A 17,361-nucleotide genomic window follows, 5' to 3' on the forward strand; every position below is an offset into this window, starting at 1 on the left:
ACCTGCTACTTGGCACTCTTGAAAGGGACAAGAAAGCTTTGGTCTTTTTGTGACAGGAACAACAACTCACAGATATCAGCCTTCCACTGATCACTAAGAAATGGGCTGGTGGGGTCAGCTAGGAATCCTAACCCAAGACAAAACACATGGACAGAGACAAAGACAACAGCCATTAACCAGCATATGGAGTGTGCTACTTCCTTTTGACTAGAGAGAAGGTTCCTCTGCACTTCGACCTCCCAGTGGACAAAGAAATCTTGCGCTTGCCCTCTGCATGACCTCACATATGGTGTGAGAAAAATGCAAATGCCATTTGTCTCCATCACATAAGCATCAGGGAATCTAAAGAGGGAAAGCAATAAATATGTCATCTCACTAGGTCTACTCTGTTCAAGTATTGCTTGCTGTAAACATTTTTTTACTGCAAGAAATCACATAACTACTAGGGAAAACAAAAAAAGCTAACCAACCCAACTCCCCAAAGCAACTAAGAAAGCCAATTAGTTTTTACACAAATTGCACCTGCAGAAGCCCACAATACGCCTGTTTCAGTTTAAACCACTCACAACTTCCTTAGTGTCAAAAGGACAGGACATTCCTTAGGGACACGGTTGTCACATACATAGAAAGAGGGAGGAATCTTTGCAGCAGGGTAGAGTTTTTGTCGAAGTAGAAGAGGGATGAAGAACTTTCAAAAATCATAGTGCCCCTCCAACGGTAAACAAGAATGTTAAAAAAATACCATACTCTATAAATACATAGCCAAAGAAAGACTTCAGGATAGGTGGGCTGAATGACTGGATGGCTTTTCCACTCTGGTACATGTCTGCTAAGTGCCTCTTGCAGGCACAGTCTACTGGACTTCTTCCCCAACTGCACAGTTTCCTTTATTTAAAAAGGTTTGGTGCAAATTTGTGCTCGTGGGGTTTTCTGTAAGTTCCCAGGAAGAGGAATAACTGAGTTTTTCCCAAGCATTCCCAATGGGTACAGCATCCATCACAAACCATCCACCTGAGCCACAAACAACTCGAGAGCAGAGGGGGCAGTGTGTGCAGCAGAATCTTTTTGACAGATATTTGATGTGGCCACTGTGGTTTTGTTCCATTTCATTTTTTCTTCTTTCTTTACTTTTTCTTTAAAAAAGAAAAAAAACCTCTTTAAATAGTGTTTTTGTTTTCTCCTAATATACATCAAACAACTTTCATGCAAAGCAGCAGTCATGAAGGGATCTAGGCTTCCAGTGGGCCTTTCTAGGCGTACAACTTGAGGAGCTGGACATCTTGGTGGATTTTTGAAATGTGGCGTTGATGTCGGTTCTCTCCTGTTCTTTCAACTGGAATCGGGTGAGTGATTTTCGAGCTAAGTATCTGGGCCAACGTCTGCTTCTTTTTGGCAGCTGTTACAGTGTGTCAGGTATAACGCCAGTGGCCCCCTTGCCTGTTCTAACTCTTAATTCCCAGTAGTCTTTGTGGTAACCACTTCTGTCTCCTTGCTCCAGGAGTCCCAGCTCCTTTCTTCAGCTCTCCATAGACATGGCACCAATAAGCTGTTCTACTTTGTACGCCAGGCGCTGCCGGCGCGCCTGCTCATCTTGCTCCAGAGCACCGATGATCTGGAACCAAGCAGGCAAAATTAGCAAAGGGAAGATCAAAAGGGGAAAAAATAAAGGCAGGGAAAAATTACAGAACATTCTTTCATAATGATTTTTACATTGCATTCCTGACTTCTGAGGACAAAAGTCCTCAGGAGGCCAGGAAGGGGTTGCGCTGGAGTGGAGGTCCGAGCTACTTACACTGCCGTAAGTGGCCCCAATGCTGGTGGGGAGGCCCAGATGTTGGTCTCCTGCACTGCCCTAGGACGCCGATGGGGCTTTCCCACCGGCGCAAAGGCCTGAGCCGGTGTCCCAGGGGGCATTCCTAGGGCATTCTGGGGGCAGGGCTGCCTGTAGGCAGGCTCCTATCCCCTTTCGCTCTGCATATGGGGGTGGGGAGAAGAGCGAGGCTGCGTCTGCTTTTTAGTTGGCGCAGCCTCGCTATTCTCGATGGGGCAAAAAGCCCCATTTTAAAAGAAAAAAGCCTTTAAAAGGCTTTAAAAGGCTTTTTTTTAGCTTTTGGGGGGCGGGGAATTGCTTAGGAGGTGCTGCAGCAGCACTTCCTCCCCGCTGTCCCCACACTCTGAAAGCTCAGGAATGCTCTGTTAGTGTTCTATGTATTTTCCAGGTCTGGGAATCTGCATATATTGTATCCTCACAAATGTAAACATGTGAAGCTATTTTATGTTGAATTAGATAACTGGTTTGGTCTACCCCAGAATTGTCTTCTCTGATTCACAGTGGCTATCCAGGATCCTAGGCAAAGGTCTTTCCCATCCTTCCTACGCTGAGATGCTTTTAAACTTTTTAACATTCTGCATATAAAGCAAACACTCTACTACAGGGCCACAGCCTCTGAGCTATCTTCTGTAAGTGTAATATAGTCAGATAAACTGTTCAACTGCATGTATATCAATGTATGAACATATAGATGAATATATAATAATCTGCCTGTGTGCACACATGGTCTGGATCCATGTGCAAAAATTGACAGAGGCAAAAATTTGTTGGTTCCATTCTATGGACTGTACATGAGTGATGCTCTGACACTGGGCCTTCTCTTTGTAAATGTTTGTGGCAGACATATTAAATATTTCCCAGAGACTAAGAAGGTGAACAAACCTCTTAATAAATAGAATTTAACTTCAAGGCAGTAAGGGCTAATAGAGAGGCGGCTAGTATAAATCCTAGACCTTAGCTGTATTTTCCCAGGAATAATGGACAGGATAAAAAGAAGGCAAAGTATAGATGGATACTGAATTCACCAGACCCTAGTCATTTCTGTGTTATTGTGTTGGTGCATGCTACTGGCAAGGCATACAGTCATATGCTGAATGCTACATTTCCTGTTTCATTTAGCAAGAAAGTAATGAGGTTCTCATCTCTAATCGGCAAATGGCTGCTGCATAGTATCACGTATATATACATGCAATTAAACGACAAAAACCTTGCCTTTAATGGTTATAATTGCAAAATTGGCTTTTCTTGCATTGCAAATTAAAGGACTGAACAGATGGTGGAAACTTGGTTGCAAGTGATGCATCCATCAGAAGAGCCCATGCTGCCAGCAAACACTTCGTAAAATAGATCACGCTTAGGTTCTGCCATGCTTTTTGTTTCCGGGGAGAAAGGGGACAGGGAAGGGATGGTTTCATAGCTCAGAAGAGTTTTTAAAGCATTTAGATACCAGTGCTGCTTTTCTGGACAAAAGAAAGGATGCTTTCTCTGTGGGCTGCTATCTAATTATATAATAGGTGAAGTTATCACTAATTTGGTTCTATTTGAGGTTAACTTCTGATAGTGGTAAAAACATTGAATATAAATCAGGAAAAAGGTATCTCACAAAGATAAGCACATGAACACATGAAGCTGCCTTATACTGAATCAGACCCTTGGTCCAACAAAGTCAGTATTGTCAACAGTGGCTCTCCAGGATCTCAGGTAGAGGTCTTTCACATCACCTGTCTAATTCCTTTAACTGGAGATGCCATGGATTGAACCTGGGACCTTTTGCATGCCAAGCAAATGCTCTACCTCTGAGCTATAGCCCCTCCCTGAATCAGGTTCTTCAGAGAAAACTGAATAACATCTTGTACAACATAGCTTTTAAATGTATGATACCGATTGGGCTCTTATAACAGACATCAATTAGGTTTCCAGTAGGTATACTAGCACTTACAGAGGGTTCTCTGGACCTCTGTCCCTTTTCTTTACTCCAATTCAAACCCTAAAGGTCAGTTTCCATATGGGGCTTAATGTGTGATCATTGGGCCTCTTTAAAGAGTCACACCATTCCTCAAACAATTCCAAAGATAAAAAATAGGAAAAGTGCTCTGTGGGAGTGGTAATGGAGGGCACAAAGGGGTTTACCTATCAACTACCCCCACCAGCTCTCATAGGGCAGTTTTCCTATGGGGCTATATAGGTGACCTTTGGCAGTAGGGTAGCTTTTCAACTTTAAATTTGGTCAGATGGGGATAGGGAAACTACCTTTCATCAAAGTGCATGCAATTTGACAGACGATTTTAGATCAAATTCCCAGTAGCAGAGAGGGATCAATCCCTGAACAAGCTCGAACTGTGAGACTGTCCAGATTTGGAAGTCTCTCTCTCTCTGTCTCTCTCTATATAGAGAGGCTTATAAATTCCAAATACACACGCACACATATCAAGATGGATACGCCCTAGAGATTTTTTAAAAATTCAGGATACACTTTATAAGTTACATCAGTGCTCATGAGTTTATAATCCAACTAGGCAAGTATATCTTTAACGTTGAGAGCTTTTGATACATGATTTTGGAAATTAGAAGTTTCTAAAGCATAGGAGCCCCGTGGCACAGAGTGGTAAGCTGCAGTACTGCAGTCAAAAGCTCTGCTCACGACCTGAGTTTGATCCCGACGGAAGTCAGTTTCAGGTAGCTGGCTCAAGGTTGACTCAGCCTTCCATCCTTCCGAGGTCGGTCAAATGAGTACCCAGCTTGCTGGGGGTAAAGGGAAGATGACTGGGGAAGGCACTGGCAAACCACCCCATAAACAAAGTCTGCCTAGGAAACGTCGGGATGTGACGTCACCCCATGGGTCAGGAATGACCCGATGCTTGCACAGGGGACCTTTACCTTTTTAAAGCATTGATATGGCATAGGGGTAGGGCTTGCTGTTCCATAAAAAAAATAAGTTAACTATCTGTCCCAGGATACATGCATTCCCTTTGGCTCATCTAAAATTGTTCTTTAGATCTGGGCATGAACTTCCTGAAAAGCAGATCTTTGCTTCATTTTTAAATGGCTAATTCTCATAATCCTGCTCATTTATTACTTAATAACTAGACGTTATTATGCTCCTGAACTCTTATATCAAAACATGAATTTATTACACAGAGCTTCTGGAAGTAGGTCTTTTTTTTCATTTTAATCCAAATGTGGAGGTCAATAATAATTGAATCTTTTTGAGGGGAAAAAACCCCTTGTTTTGTTGCCCTGTGAATCTCACAAGGCCATGCCTTTTATAACAATCTGTTTGTTAAGAGCACGTATTTGGAAGCACAGCTTGCATTCTCCACATGTCAATATTTCCTAGATGCATATCAAGAGAATCTCAAGTTATGAGAGAAAACAAAAGGTCCTGTTTCAAGGCAAAGTCAAATGATAACTTTTAGCTGAGTAAGACCTTCATGATGGTACAAATGATCATGCACTGCATACCAATGATGGGGGCCATGGCTCAGCTGTAGAGTATCGTCTTGGCATGCAGAAGGTCCCAAGTTCCTGGCATCTCCAGTTACATGAATGCACATATATGAAGTTGCCTTATACTGAATCAGACCATTGGTTCATCAAGGTCAGTATTGTCCACTCAGATTGGCAGCAGCTCTCCAGGGTCTCAAGCTGAGGTTTTCACATCACTTCTCACCAGATCCTTTTAACTGAAGATGCCAGGGATTAAACTGGGGACCTTCTGTATGCCAAGCAGATGCTCTGCCACTGAGCCACAGCTCAGTTCAAAGAATCAGGTAGTAGTTGATGTGGAAGAGCTCTACCTGAAACCCTGGAGAGCTGCTGCCAGTCAGAGTAGACAGTATTAACCTGTTTAGTCCAATTATCTGAGATAGTATAAGGTAGCTTCTTGTGTTCATGTGTCAATTGTTTAATTACTTGCACCTTCCTCTGAAGCACAACAAACCCTCAATACATCTGGAATCAGGCAGGTAGGTTAGAACAAACCATACTTCTAAGCCAAACCCTCAGTTTGTTGTCTTGTAAGACAATGGTTCCTTCAGCACTTCTCCTCAATCCAAGGAGGGGAAGCTGTCTTACCTCCTCACTGTATTTGCTGACATAGGAGTAGATTTCATTGAGTGCACTCAGCATGTTGAAATCAACAGCATGCAGACGTGACTGTTCTGCGAGGTAGGCATTCATGTCCTGGTCACTGATAGCTGGGAGTTTTGCAATATCTGCATAATACCTGCAAAATTTAATAGAAAGGTATGTGAGAATGGTGTAGCTTGGTAAGAGACCTGAACATGTTTTTGTATTAAATCCCATCTACATTGTGTCTCATTTTGTAAACTGTGCCCAGTGATTCTGAAAACTGCCTCTACAGCAGCTCTGCACAACTTTTGGCCCACCAAACTACCTCCTGTTTTGTTACTCCCTGAAACTGCAAAAACATGGTGATGGGTGGTGTGAAGCACTTCTGCAGGTCATTAATCTGGATGGAAAGCTATGTTTGGAATGTTTGTTGGCACAATACAGACTGAGTATTCCTTATCTGGAGTACTTGGGACCAAAAGTATTTCGGATCTTTCCATATTTTGGAATATTTGCATATACATAATGAGATATCTTGGGGATGGTACCCAAGTCTAAACATGAAAATCATTTATGTTTATATATGTTTTATATACCCTTTATCACATACCCTGAATGTAATTTTAAACAATATTTTAAATAATTTTGTTTCCATTGAACCATCAGAAAGCAAAGGTGAGAGAGGCTTGGCGTGCTGCTGAGGGCCTGTAAGTAATGCCTGCATGTCAGCTCAAAATGTCCGGTTTTCGGGTCATTCCAGTTTTTGGATTTCCGGTTAAGGAATGTTCCACCTGTAACTGAAAACCATAGGAGGCTTTAGGGCAGCAAATGGTGATACAGCAGGTGCTGCCCAATTCTCACACTTACCTCTCTACCCAGCTCTTATAGCTGGGAATGTCCTTGGCATACAGCAGCTTGTTGGAGGGGGAGTCTTTGCCAAGGCGATGCTCTGAGGTGGAGCATGAATCCATAAAGGTTTGGGCTACGACCGAGAGACAGGCATCTGTGATACTTCCTTTGTGGATGTCAAATACAAACTGAGGGTTTTTAATTACATTCACCCAGAAGCGCAGAGGAAGACTGTAAGAAAAGAGGGGCAAAAAATATATATACCACAGAAACATAGATTACAAATCCCAAAGGGAAGAAGTATATACTGAGGAAAAAGAAAGGGAACCAGATTATATTTGGTACAAAGTTTCAGCTAAGATCAGGTGCAACACTGAATCATGTTTCTGGCAAATCTCCTAATGGCTATTCCATTGTTCACACTCCTCAGAATTGCACCTGTCAGTGTTTAAAGTCACGTTTAGCCATTTTCCAGCAGCTTCATTTCCCCCTAGTTTACTTTACTTTAGACTTACACCCGACCCCTTCCCTGGGTCACAGGGCTCAGGGTGGCTCACAAAAGTTCAATAAACAACTGATTAACAACAATAAAAACATAAAACATCTTTAAAATACAAGATAGTAAGATCATCCTAACAGACAGCAAAATAAAACATCATCAATTAGCACCTGGCGACTTACATCCCAGACTGCTGTCAAAACCAGGCAGCAGTGCTGATAAGGTAGAAAATCGTCTTCAATTGTCCTCAGAGAATGCCTGATGGAACAATTCTGTCTTACAGGCCCCAGGGAATCTAGAAAAATCCTGCAGGGCCTTGATGTCATCTGGCAGAGAGATCCATCAGGCAGGGACCACTAACAAAATAGCTCTTATGCTTGTTGAGGACAGCTGAGCTACCTGTGGGCCAGGCACCACCAGCAGACCCCATGAAGAAGGACAAAGCATTCTTGGGGGGACATACAGGGAGAGGCGGTCTCAAAGGTATGAAGGTCTCAGTCCGTTTAGGGCTTTAAAGGTAAGAACCAGCACCTTGAACTTGACTCATGGACCAGTAGGCAACCAGTGCTTGAGTACAGGCTGAATATGAGATGATCACGATGTATTGGTCAGCGGCATAGTAGCCGCATTCTGTATAATCTGAGTTTCCAAAGCAGCCTTAAGGGCAGACCCGTGTAGAACAAGTTGCAATAGTCCAGCCTGGAGGTGACTGGGGCATGTATCACCATGGCCAGGTCTGACTGAGACAGAAAGGGGACAGCTGACGAGTCCGGCAGAGATAGAAAATTGCCAGCCTCGCCACTGAAAACACCTGTTTCTCCAGGGCGAGAGACACATACGTATCAATTTTATTTGATTTAAATTACTATTTCCCACCTCCCCAGCTGGTGGCAATACTGGAAACAATGTCTGAGGGGGCCAAGAAAGGATAAAGCAGGTTTTGAAAAGCTGGGGGAAGTGCAGAAAACACTCATCTTCTCCTTCTGCAGCTGCCAAGACTGGGGCAAGAGGAAGAACATACTCTTTCCTGTCCCACCTGAAATATGCTTATGATGTGCTTTTGCAATTTGGAAGGTTATGTATTTAAATAGGAAATGATAAAGATCTCCCTTTTCTTTTGTCGACAGTCGGCCTGTTACAGGATCTGTCACAGAATTTCCTAGGTTTAATCCCTAGCATTTCCAATGAAGTGATCTCATGTAGGATGGCTGGGAAAGACCCTTGCTTAAGAAGTACTGGCTAGATGGACCAATGATCTGGTTACGTGAAAAGCAGCTTAGTGTGTTTGCAGCTGAAAGGGAAAACCATGCTGATGACTGAAAATGGAGACTGGATGGCCCCTGTCTCTCAGGATTCTTTCCTAGCTGCTGCTTGCAGAGATCAGTAACAGTCGGGTAGCTCTCTATGCTGAAGACCTCTGTGGTTTGGCAGCCATGGGAAAAATCTCTCTGCTGATCGACACCACTTAGTGGCTTTAAGAAGTGTCAATTTATTCTGGATTCCAACATTTTATCCTCATAACTCATTCCTCTAAAGCTTTTGCTAAATTGTTTTTAGCTCCCTACAGCCTTAGCAGGGAATCTGGCTTTGGCAGACACAATGATTAGAGGCTTTTCTAACCACAAGGGATTGAAAAAGTGTGTGTGTGTGTGTGTATATATATATATATATATATATATATATATATATATATATATATATATATATAAGATTTTCCTTTTGTTGATATTGTCTGGGGGTTGGTGTTTGGTGAAAGAAAGAGATGTAACTGCAGCAACTGTTTTGAAAATATGGAATACAAACTGCTGCTGGGTAGGGAGCACAGGCTCCTCTCAGCTACCCAATGGAAGTCCTTTGAAACACTTAGGAAGTAACTAACTGAGCACTCGTGTAACAGCTAACACCCTCTCTTTTACAACAAAGGCTGAACAGTCAAAGTGCCCATTCAAGTTCAGTTTTGCTAATGCAAAGCACAAACATTTGCCATCATGTTTTTGATAACCCCCTTGAGATTCTGGCTCTTTTTTTCAAACTCCTAGACAGCCTAGGGAAGCTGACAATTCTGGCAAAAAGGCTTAGGGGAGATGCCCGATGCAATTAAGCAAAAACTCAGGTAGTTTCCCTTTATATACCCCATGCAAACCCTTCCCTGGGTCATGTGCCTGGCAACAGCCTGCCCCATTCTAACTCCAGTCACATGGGCTGAGAGAGCGATTAGACATGTATCAATGAAGGCTCATGAAATCAATGAATATTTGGTTCAGTCTTAGATACAACGAGGGGGAGGGGCTGTGGCTCAGCAATAGAGTACCTGCTTGGCCTGAAGAAAATCCCAGGTTCAATCCCTGGCATCCCCGGTTAAAAGGATCAGGTACTAGGTGATGTGAAAGAGTTCTTCCTGAGACCCTGGACAGTCACTGCCAGTCTGAATGGCCAATACTGACGTTGATGGATCAGTTGTCTGATTAGTATAAGGCAGCCTCATGTGTGATATTTCTATGTCATCCTCATATTGACTTCCCTCAGTACCTTCTATCCAAACTTTCCCAAAGTCTATTGTTTCAGTGATGGAGTGGATGACTTTGTCCTCAAGGTACTTATTTGCAGTTCAAGGAGAATGGATTGCACATCTGGCTCTACTGACTTATAGGGCATCATTTAATTAGCTGCCACGAGGGTAGGCAATCCCCAGTATAAGTGACGAGCAGTGGCACACCAGACTATTTTGCTTGGCACTCAGGGCTGGTTCTCCATACAATCAAGCGATGCAAACCTGAGGAGGTCAAGCACCATTGGGGCTTGGGTTTGTTCCTAATGTGTCCTGCCGAGGGCAATCCTCTTCTCCCCCACCTTCTGTTTGTGGACACACCAGCAGCTTCGCAGGTTGATGCTTCATTTCCCCCCAACACTCAGGCCAAAATAGTTGTCTGCTCCAAGCTATACCCTATCAAGTCACGGAATAATTAATTAGACTATATTAATGATTAGGAATCAAAGCAATACTTGGATCGAAACAATATTTACATACAAGGGGGCCCCTGAGGTCAAATTCTGCCATACCAACCCAACCCAAATCCTGTACTTTTCCTTGCAGTATTTTATTTGTAGAAGTAATCCTGACAGAGGCGAGTCCTCTGCTCTACAGAATAATTGGAGTGTCCATAGAACTCACCACATACCAGACAGCCTCAAATTTAAAGTATGTAGCTGCTAACTCACAGCTTCAGACACTGATGCTAATTCCTTATTCAGCTACTGCCCAATTTCCAACTTTGCCTTGCTGGATGTTGAGCTGGAAGGGTTACTTATAGAATCAGGCAAACTCAGGCTGCTATCAGCTTAGGCCTTTAAACAGGTTATACCATCTATCACAACCATAGCTCAGCAAAGGAAATTTTCGACTACTGTCCCAAGAGAGATTTGTGTACTCTTTGGCAGCACTGATCACACAACATGCTGGTGATGTAGCAGATGATTGGGCAGCTATTTGTGGGACTGAACTGGAACAAATTTGATCATGCTAGTATGCTAACCTTTCATGAGCCATTTTAAACATGTTTCACTAAAATTCCAGTCATGGATTTGTGTTACAAGGGTCATATCTGGGTGGAAACAGATAGTACTAAACTGTAAATATTAGAGAACAGGTCAGCTCTGATCATATGCTACTGCTAAGAAGGAACTGCCTAGATGGAAAGGGATTTGGGTACAACAAGGCTACAGCAGTGAGTTAACAGGGGAAGTATGATTAGGAGAGCAGAGTGAGTCTCTTGTTTTTTTTCTTTCAGTAACGGTTTTTGGTTAAACGTTGAAAACCAAGGAGAAGGCATTTATGAAAATGCCTCCATCTGGATGATCTGAGTCTCCATGATCAGAATCTCCAAACTGACCTTTCCTCAAATGAGAATGAAGTCTTAATGTACATCAGTGCAATTTTAGATTATTTAAGAACATTTCAGCTGTGGCCAGCAGATCACATTCTGAAACTTTCTATTTCTGACCACCAGAGTAGTTTGTAGTTTCTTTGGCACTTTACACGTAGGAACACCCCCCCCCCCCGTCAAAGCAGTTTGAAAGGGGCTAAGTAAGGGGCACAGCGACAGTGTTCAAACTACATGAGGTATCTGAAGTTTGCACACTGATAAATTTCCATACGAGATGTGGATCTAAATGCAACAAAATATGCTAGCTCTGCCCAAATAATAATAATAATAATATCATAGAGTTGGGGCCACCAGGGTCATCTAGTCCAACCCTTGCACAATGCTGGAAATTCAAAACTATAATAAATACTGCTTGTGCTTTCTAATCCAGTATAGAGAACCAGAAACTTTGCTCCCATGTTTACCTTGACAAAGCAAATCATTTTAATGAGGTTAGTTCTATGACAAAATTAATACCTGTGTATGAACTCCAAAAACCACATTCCGACCAACAGCCCCTGAATACTGGTCACTGTGTCTCAGTTCTTTGCCCTAATGTGGGCTCCATACCCATAAACCTTTCCCGCTCTTACCAGTTGCTCTTCCAGGTGTGCCTCACATCTGTGTCGTGGATGCCATGCTTATCGGCTTGTTCATCGAGGAAATCAAACATATATTTGATGGCCAGTGGAAGAGCACTGCCTCGGTGCACAGTGCTGAACAAGGTCTCAAACAAGTCATCTACAAACTTTTGCAGCGTACCCTTAAGAAAGGAGAAACCACACTGTGAGGGTTGGCTGCAAAGAAAGGCAATGGCAGGTGCAGAATAATATCATTATAGGCTATGGCTAACCTAATGCTGGGTACGATTATTATTAGGAGCGGTGGACTCTAAACTGGAGAACCCGGTTTGATTTCCCCACTCCTCCATATGAGCGGTGGACTCTAATCTGGTGAACCAGGTTGGTTTCCCCACTCCTGCCCATGAAGCCAGCTGGGTGACCTTGGGCCAGTCACAGTTCTCTCAGAACTCTCAGCCCCACCTACTTCACAAGGTGTCTGTTGTGGGGAGGGGAAGGGAAGGCGATTGTAAGTCGCTTTGAGACTCCTTAAAGGAAGAGAAAAGGTAAAGGTCCCCTGTGCAAGCACCGGATCATTCCTGACCCATGGGGTGACGTCACATCCCGACGTTTACTAGGCAGACTTCATTTCCGGGGTGGTTTGCCAGTGCCTTTCCCAGTCATCTTTCCTTTACCCCCAGCAAGCTGAGTACTCATTTGACCGACCTCGGAAGGATGGAAGGCTGAGTCAACCTTGAGCCGGCTACCTGAAACCAGCTTCCGTCGGGATTGAGCTCAGGTCGTGAGCAGAGCTTGGACTGCAGTACTGCAGCTTACCACTCTGCGCCACGGGGTCTTTTTAGGAGAAAAGGTAGAGAAAAGCAGGGTATAAAAACCAGCTCTTCTTCTTCTTACTTAAAATGCAATACTTTTTAAAGCACCGTTTTCTGTTTCTTTATAAGTATTTCACAAAATGGCACAGATTATTATTATAATTATGTATTTATTTTGTTTATACTCTACTGTTCTCCCCTGTGGGGAATCAAAGTAGCTTACAACATTCTTCACTTCTCCAATTTGTCCTTGCAACAACCCTGTGAGGTAGGTTAGGCTAAGAGTGAGTGACTGGCCAAAGATTACCCAGCAAACTTCCACGCAGAGTGGGGATTTGACCCAGGGTCTCCCAGATCCTTGTCTGACACTATAACCATTACCTTGAGCTGGCTCTCTATTTTCCTCTGCCTTTATTACAGTTTTATATGGAAATTGATCCAAGGGCACTATTCTTATTCTTTCAGCCAGTGCTTGTTTCTTTTCTTTTTGAAATGCACTCTGAGGAGCTGTGAAAGCCTCAAGTCTTTTTGGGCTGTGTGTCTGTCTGTCTGCATGTCTACACACACAGAGAGAGACATATCCTATATATTTCAGTCTGTTTTAAGTAGGTTTGTTGTTGGTTTGGAACTGGTAACATTTATCTCAACTATTTACAATTCTCTCATGGGATGATATTATCTTGTTTCATTGTTCATTTAATTATTTTTTTTGAATATGGCATACAGCAGCATGCAATATGGCAAACTGCTGAACAGTAATACATTTATCCCTAACCGATTGTGGTACCTCTGTTCAGAAGTTGGCAAGCAAATAAAAGATCTAAAGAACTGGTCCTGGGCCAGACAGCCTGAATTTAATAAAATATAAAAGGGAGAGTCTCTAATTTGACCTGAAGACACAAGTAGCTATATGATACAAGAGACATTCTCCTGTGCATCAACAACCCAAAGGCAGAATGAGGACAACAGTCCCATTGTCAAAAAACCATGGAAAGACTTCATTTGCAAAAAAACCCACAAAGCTCCTCAGGTGCCCATACTGCCTTCATGTTATCAGTTCATGTGCCATTTCCCAAGGAGATGATATTTTCTGATATTACCTTCGTAGCTAGCAGCCTGGTCAGGTAGATCTCTGACACCATCTTGCTGCCCCGATCACCCTCCTTCTGGTCCCCATGATCATGGTTCTTGACTAAATGCCAAACCTTCACCCCACTTTCTAGATCTGGGGTAATCATGGGTGCCCTGGAGCGGAGACTGTCTGGACTGCCTGTGTACCGAAATGTGGAATCTGGGTAGGAGGAGAAAGAAGCTGGTAATGCACAAAAGGAAAACAACATTTATTACATCACTGTCTTGTTTAAAGTCCACAGTGAACACACTGTTACTGGCTTATGTGAAGAGTAGTAAATATACAATACACTAGCAAGTCATGGGATTGTATCCATCATCTCCGTTCCATGGGGAATGTAGGTTTCCTTCAGTGAAAGGAGCTTCTCCTAAGTGTAATCAGCCTCTTCAGCCAGAGCCTCTTTTGCTAGCAGAAAAGTCCTTCTGCCAGAGGAAAGATCCATTGCCCATGGAATCGAGTAATTGGACACAGTCTGTGGTCTGTCTTAAATAGTTTCTAGTTCACTGAGCTGGTCCACCTAATGTTTTCTATGTTTTATGTCATGAAAGAATAGTGGCACTATGTGCAACTACATTTGGCCTCCAGGATTCAATGAATATTCATCATCATAGGTCTAACGGCCATCCATAAGAACTGAAATCAAAATATTCTACAATTTGGCCAGTCTGGCACCTATAATATGCAGATTAAATTTAGGAGATAGGGACTATGCTGTCCAGTACATGTCCATGCTGTACGAGAAGAAAAGCTCAGTGGTATAAAGTGTTTTGGAGTAAAGCCAAACCAGTTTATAAACAGCCCATCATTTTCTCTCTCCTCTCGTTATCAAGCAAATGCTTGGTTTGTTGTGACCAGCTCAGTCTGGTTTCTTAATTTGCCATTTTTCACTTCTGGGTGACAGCAGGATTAAGGGGATCCCCATAAATTAGCAGGAGAATGAGTGAATCATTACAAAATTTGCCAAAGCTTCACTCTTGATTAATGCTCAGATAAATATGAATATTCCTGTGGATGTAATTAAGGGGTGAGAGCACTGAATCATTCTATTTTTAAACACAGCTCCATACCAATACATAATGCAAATGTAGAGAGTAAACATGAGGCTTCATTTGCATGCCATCTGCACAATCAGAGATATCAGTACCAATGTTAGCAACAACTGTGGAGACTCGTTGCGTGCAAATGCTCTTCTGGCAACTGTAACTGTTTCTGACTTTGAATAGTTCAACGTTGTTATTGCTTGAGATCTCTACAGAAACTGGGAAATCCTGCTTGGAATAGGTTTCAGGGAAAAGGACATATAGGCTGCATCCACACACCACTGGATATTATGCTGTCATTGTGTGACAGCAAACATGTGCATCTGGTTATCATGTTCACATAGGAAAATCCAGGTATGAATGGCTGCTGTAGCACAAAGAAAGTACAACATCCAACAACACATGGATGCAACCCTAGCCATCTGCACAGGTACGTTGCTTTAAAAATATGCTGCTGCAAAGATCTGTTCTTGTAATGGTAGTCTCTCTGCAGAGTTTTCTTTTAGTACTTCTTTTGATGGGCATTAGAAGGGAGAAGTTGGATTTGATCTTGGATCTCTTTCTCAAAAATTAGCTTACAGAAGTAAAGAGCTGGAAATCAGTTTTGCCTGCAACTTCAGCAAAACACTGTGGTATTTCATTAAGAGATAATGGTGCAGCAGTTTTTAAAGATGACACAACCATTGCCAGAAACATAAGGCAAACATAAACAAGTCCAGATTTTGAAATGTGATAACAGTACTCCAAAATCTGTATTTGGATTACTTTAAATGATTATTAAAACTGATCAAAGGAAGGTAGGAAGATATAAAATAACACAAACTTAAAGGCCCTGACCTGGATGACCCAGCCTAACCCAGTCTTGTCAGAGCTTCAAAGCTAAGCAGGGTTGGCCATGGTTAGTAGTTGGAATGGGAGATCCCCAAGTCCAGGGTTGATACACAGAGGCAGGCAATGGCAAACCACCTCTGAACCTCTCTTGGTTGAAAACCCTAGGGGTCGCCATAAATCAACTATAAATTTTCCAAAAGGGCCAAAAAGACAAGTCAAAATGGTAATCTTTCAGGAAGAAACAAATACAAGGATTTTGTTTTTTAAAAAACCTTTACAAAAATGGATAAATATAGCTCTTTTTTAACTGAACACTGCCATTTCCTTGGGCCTTTCCCTGCACTATCTATCAGCAAAATGGGGTCTGCGATTAAGGGTGTACTTGATAGTGTTCTCTTTTCAAAGTATACCTGCATTATAGGCATGTTTTTTAATCAGGGTGAAACTAAGAATACTAATTATCTCTCATGTTTTGTTTTTGGAGGTGTGTGTTTTTAATTTTATACTTGTTTCAAAAATGTTTGCCTCTTCACAAAATGTTGGCTCTCACTTTTTACTAATTCTGTTCCAAAATGTTTTGATGTTTGATGTTAAAGTGAATGTTGTCATTGTAGTGGGTCATGAAAATATTCATGAAATAAGGCTACCTTCCATTGTGTGCATTTTCACATATGTTAATGACCCCTGTTGCCCTCATCTGCTGCTGCATGTTCCCCAAAACTGAGGTAACTGGGCCAATACTGCTCTGAACCCCCCAAATTAACATCCTGTTGAAAGTACTGCAGTACAGAACAATTAAAACCACATTCAGAAGCACATTTAGTTGTGCATCCGTAAGTGAATCTGACTGCTGTACTCTTGCATCGCAGTATTTTCAGTGGGATGCACATTTGGATGGGCATGTCAATGTGAGGGAGCATTCTGATTGCCTTGAGAACAAGAAGACATTTTTTCTTTCTCCTGACACCAACCCACTTCCTCATAGGGGCATGAAAAATTGCTGGGAAAGGCAGCTCATTTTGTGGTGAACAAAGAACCGTATGAACTATTTTGGCTGAGCTCTGTTTCCAGCTGCCTTTTTATTCAGTGATACCAGAATACATCCAAATTGATCTGGTTATAATGTCATGACGTCAGCACGACACCATTACTTTCAGTGTGTGGTCTTTGGTTGCCTGGGATTAATACAGGATAGAGAAAGAAACCCTGATCAGTTAAAAAAAGTGAGTTTGAAGCAAACAAAAAAAGCATGAATAAAATAGGGTAAATTATACAATTTTCTGGTGTAATTTCTACCCCTAACAGAAATAGCTCATTTTTGCCCCAAATTCTGATTGATTGAATAATAAGGGCTGCCAAATTTCAAACTCATTTTTCTTACACACTCATACTGCTAGATGTACACGTTCAAACATGTATTGTACAAACTCAAATTAATTGGCACTTTAGTGGCGTATCTGAATTCTTACTTTCTAAGCTTAGCACTGAGCACTAGTTGGAGACATCCGACACCTAAATATTTGAATTCAGTATCCAGTGCAGAGGAATGGAGAATTAATTTAAGCACTGAATATATCAGAATGTAAACCTCTAAGAGCAGTAACTCTGGTACCTGCACTGTGGATTTCAGTGGGACCCCCTTTGCAGAGGCACAGGAGTCCATAAATTACAGAAGCGGATACAGTAGCCCCTGCAAATGGAGTGTTCCATGTGTGGTTCAGAGCCACTGTATGGTTCCAGTCAGTGCCCAGTGACTAGTTGATGCTCAAACCCTGCCAGTTCAGCTCACTTC

The 17,361-nt window shown here is 42.4% G+C and overlaps 1 protein-coding gene across 1 annotated transcript in view; it reads right to left on the reverse strand.

The window, feature by feature from the left end:
• Positions 1–1,407: 1,407 nt before the first annotated feature.
• The window catches only part of PLXNA2 (plexin A2), a 451,224-nt gene continuing 435,270 nt past the window's right edge, over positions 1,408–17,361 (reverse strand). The window contains exons 27-31 of the mRNA XM_056844100.1: positions 13,667–13,857; positions 11,767–11,936; positions 6,770–6,982; positions 5,906–6,056; positions 1,408–1,612 (exon numbers count right to left, since the gene is read on the reverse strand). Of these exons, the coding sequence (XP_056700078.1) occupies positions 1,517–1,612; positions 5,906–6,056; positions 6,770–6,982; positions 11,767–11,936; positions 13,667–13,857 (821 nt within the window). The 3' untranslated portion in view covers positions 1,408–1,516. The remainder of the gene's footprint in view (positions 1,613–5,905; positions 6,057–6,769; positions 6,983–11,766; positions 11,937–13,666; positions 13,858–17,361) is intronic.

Source organism: Euleptes europaea, chromosome 2, assembly GCF_029931775.1.
Source record: "Euleptes europaea isolate rEulEur1 chromosome 2, rEulEur1.hap1, whole genome shotgun sequence".
In the NCBI taxonomy this organism is placed as follows: domain Eukaryota; kingdom Metazoa; phylum Chordata; class Lepidosauria; order Squamata; family Sphaerodactylidae; genus Euleptes; species Euleptes europaea.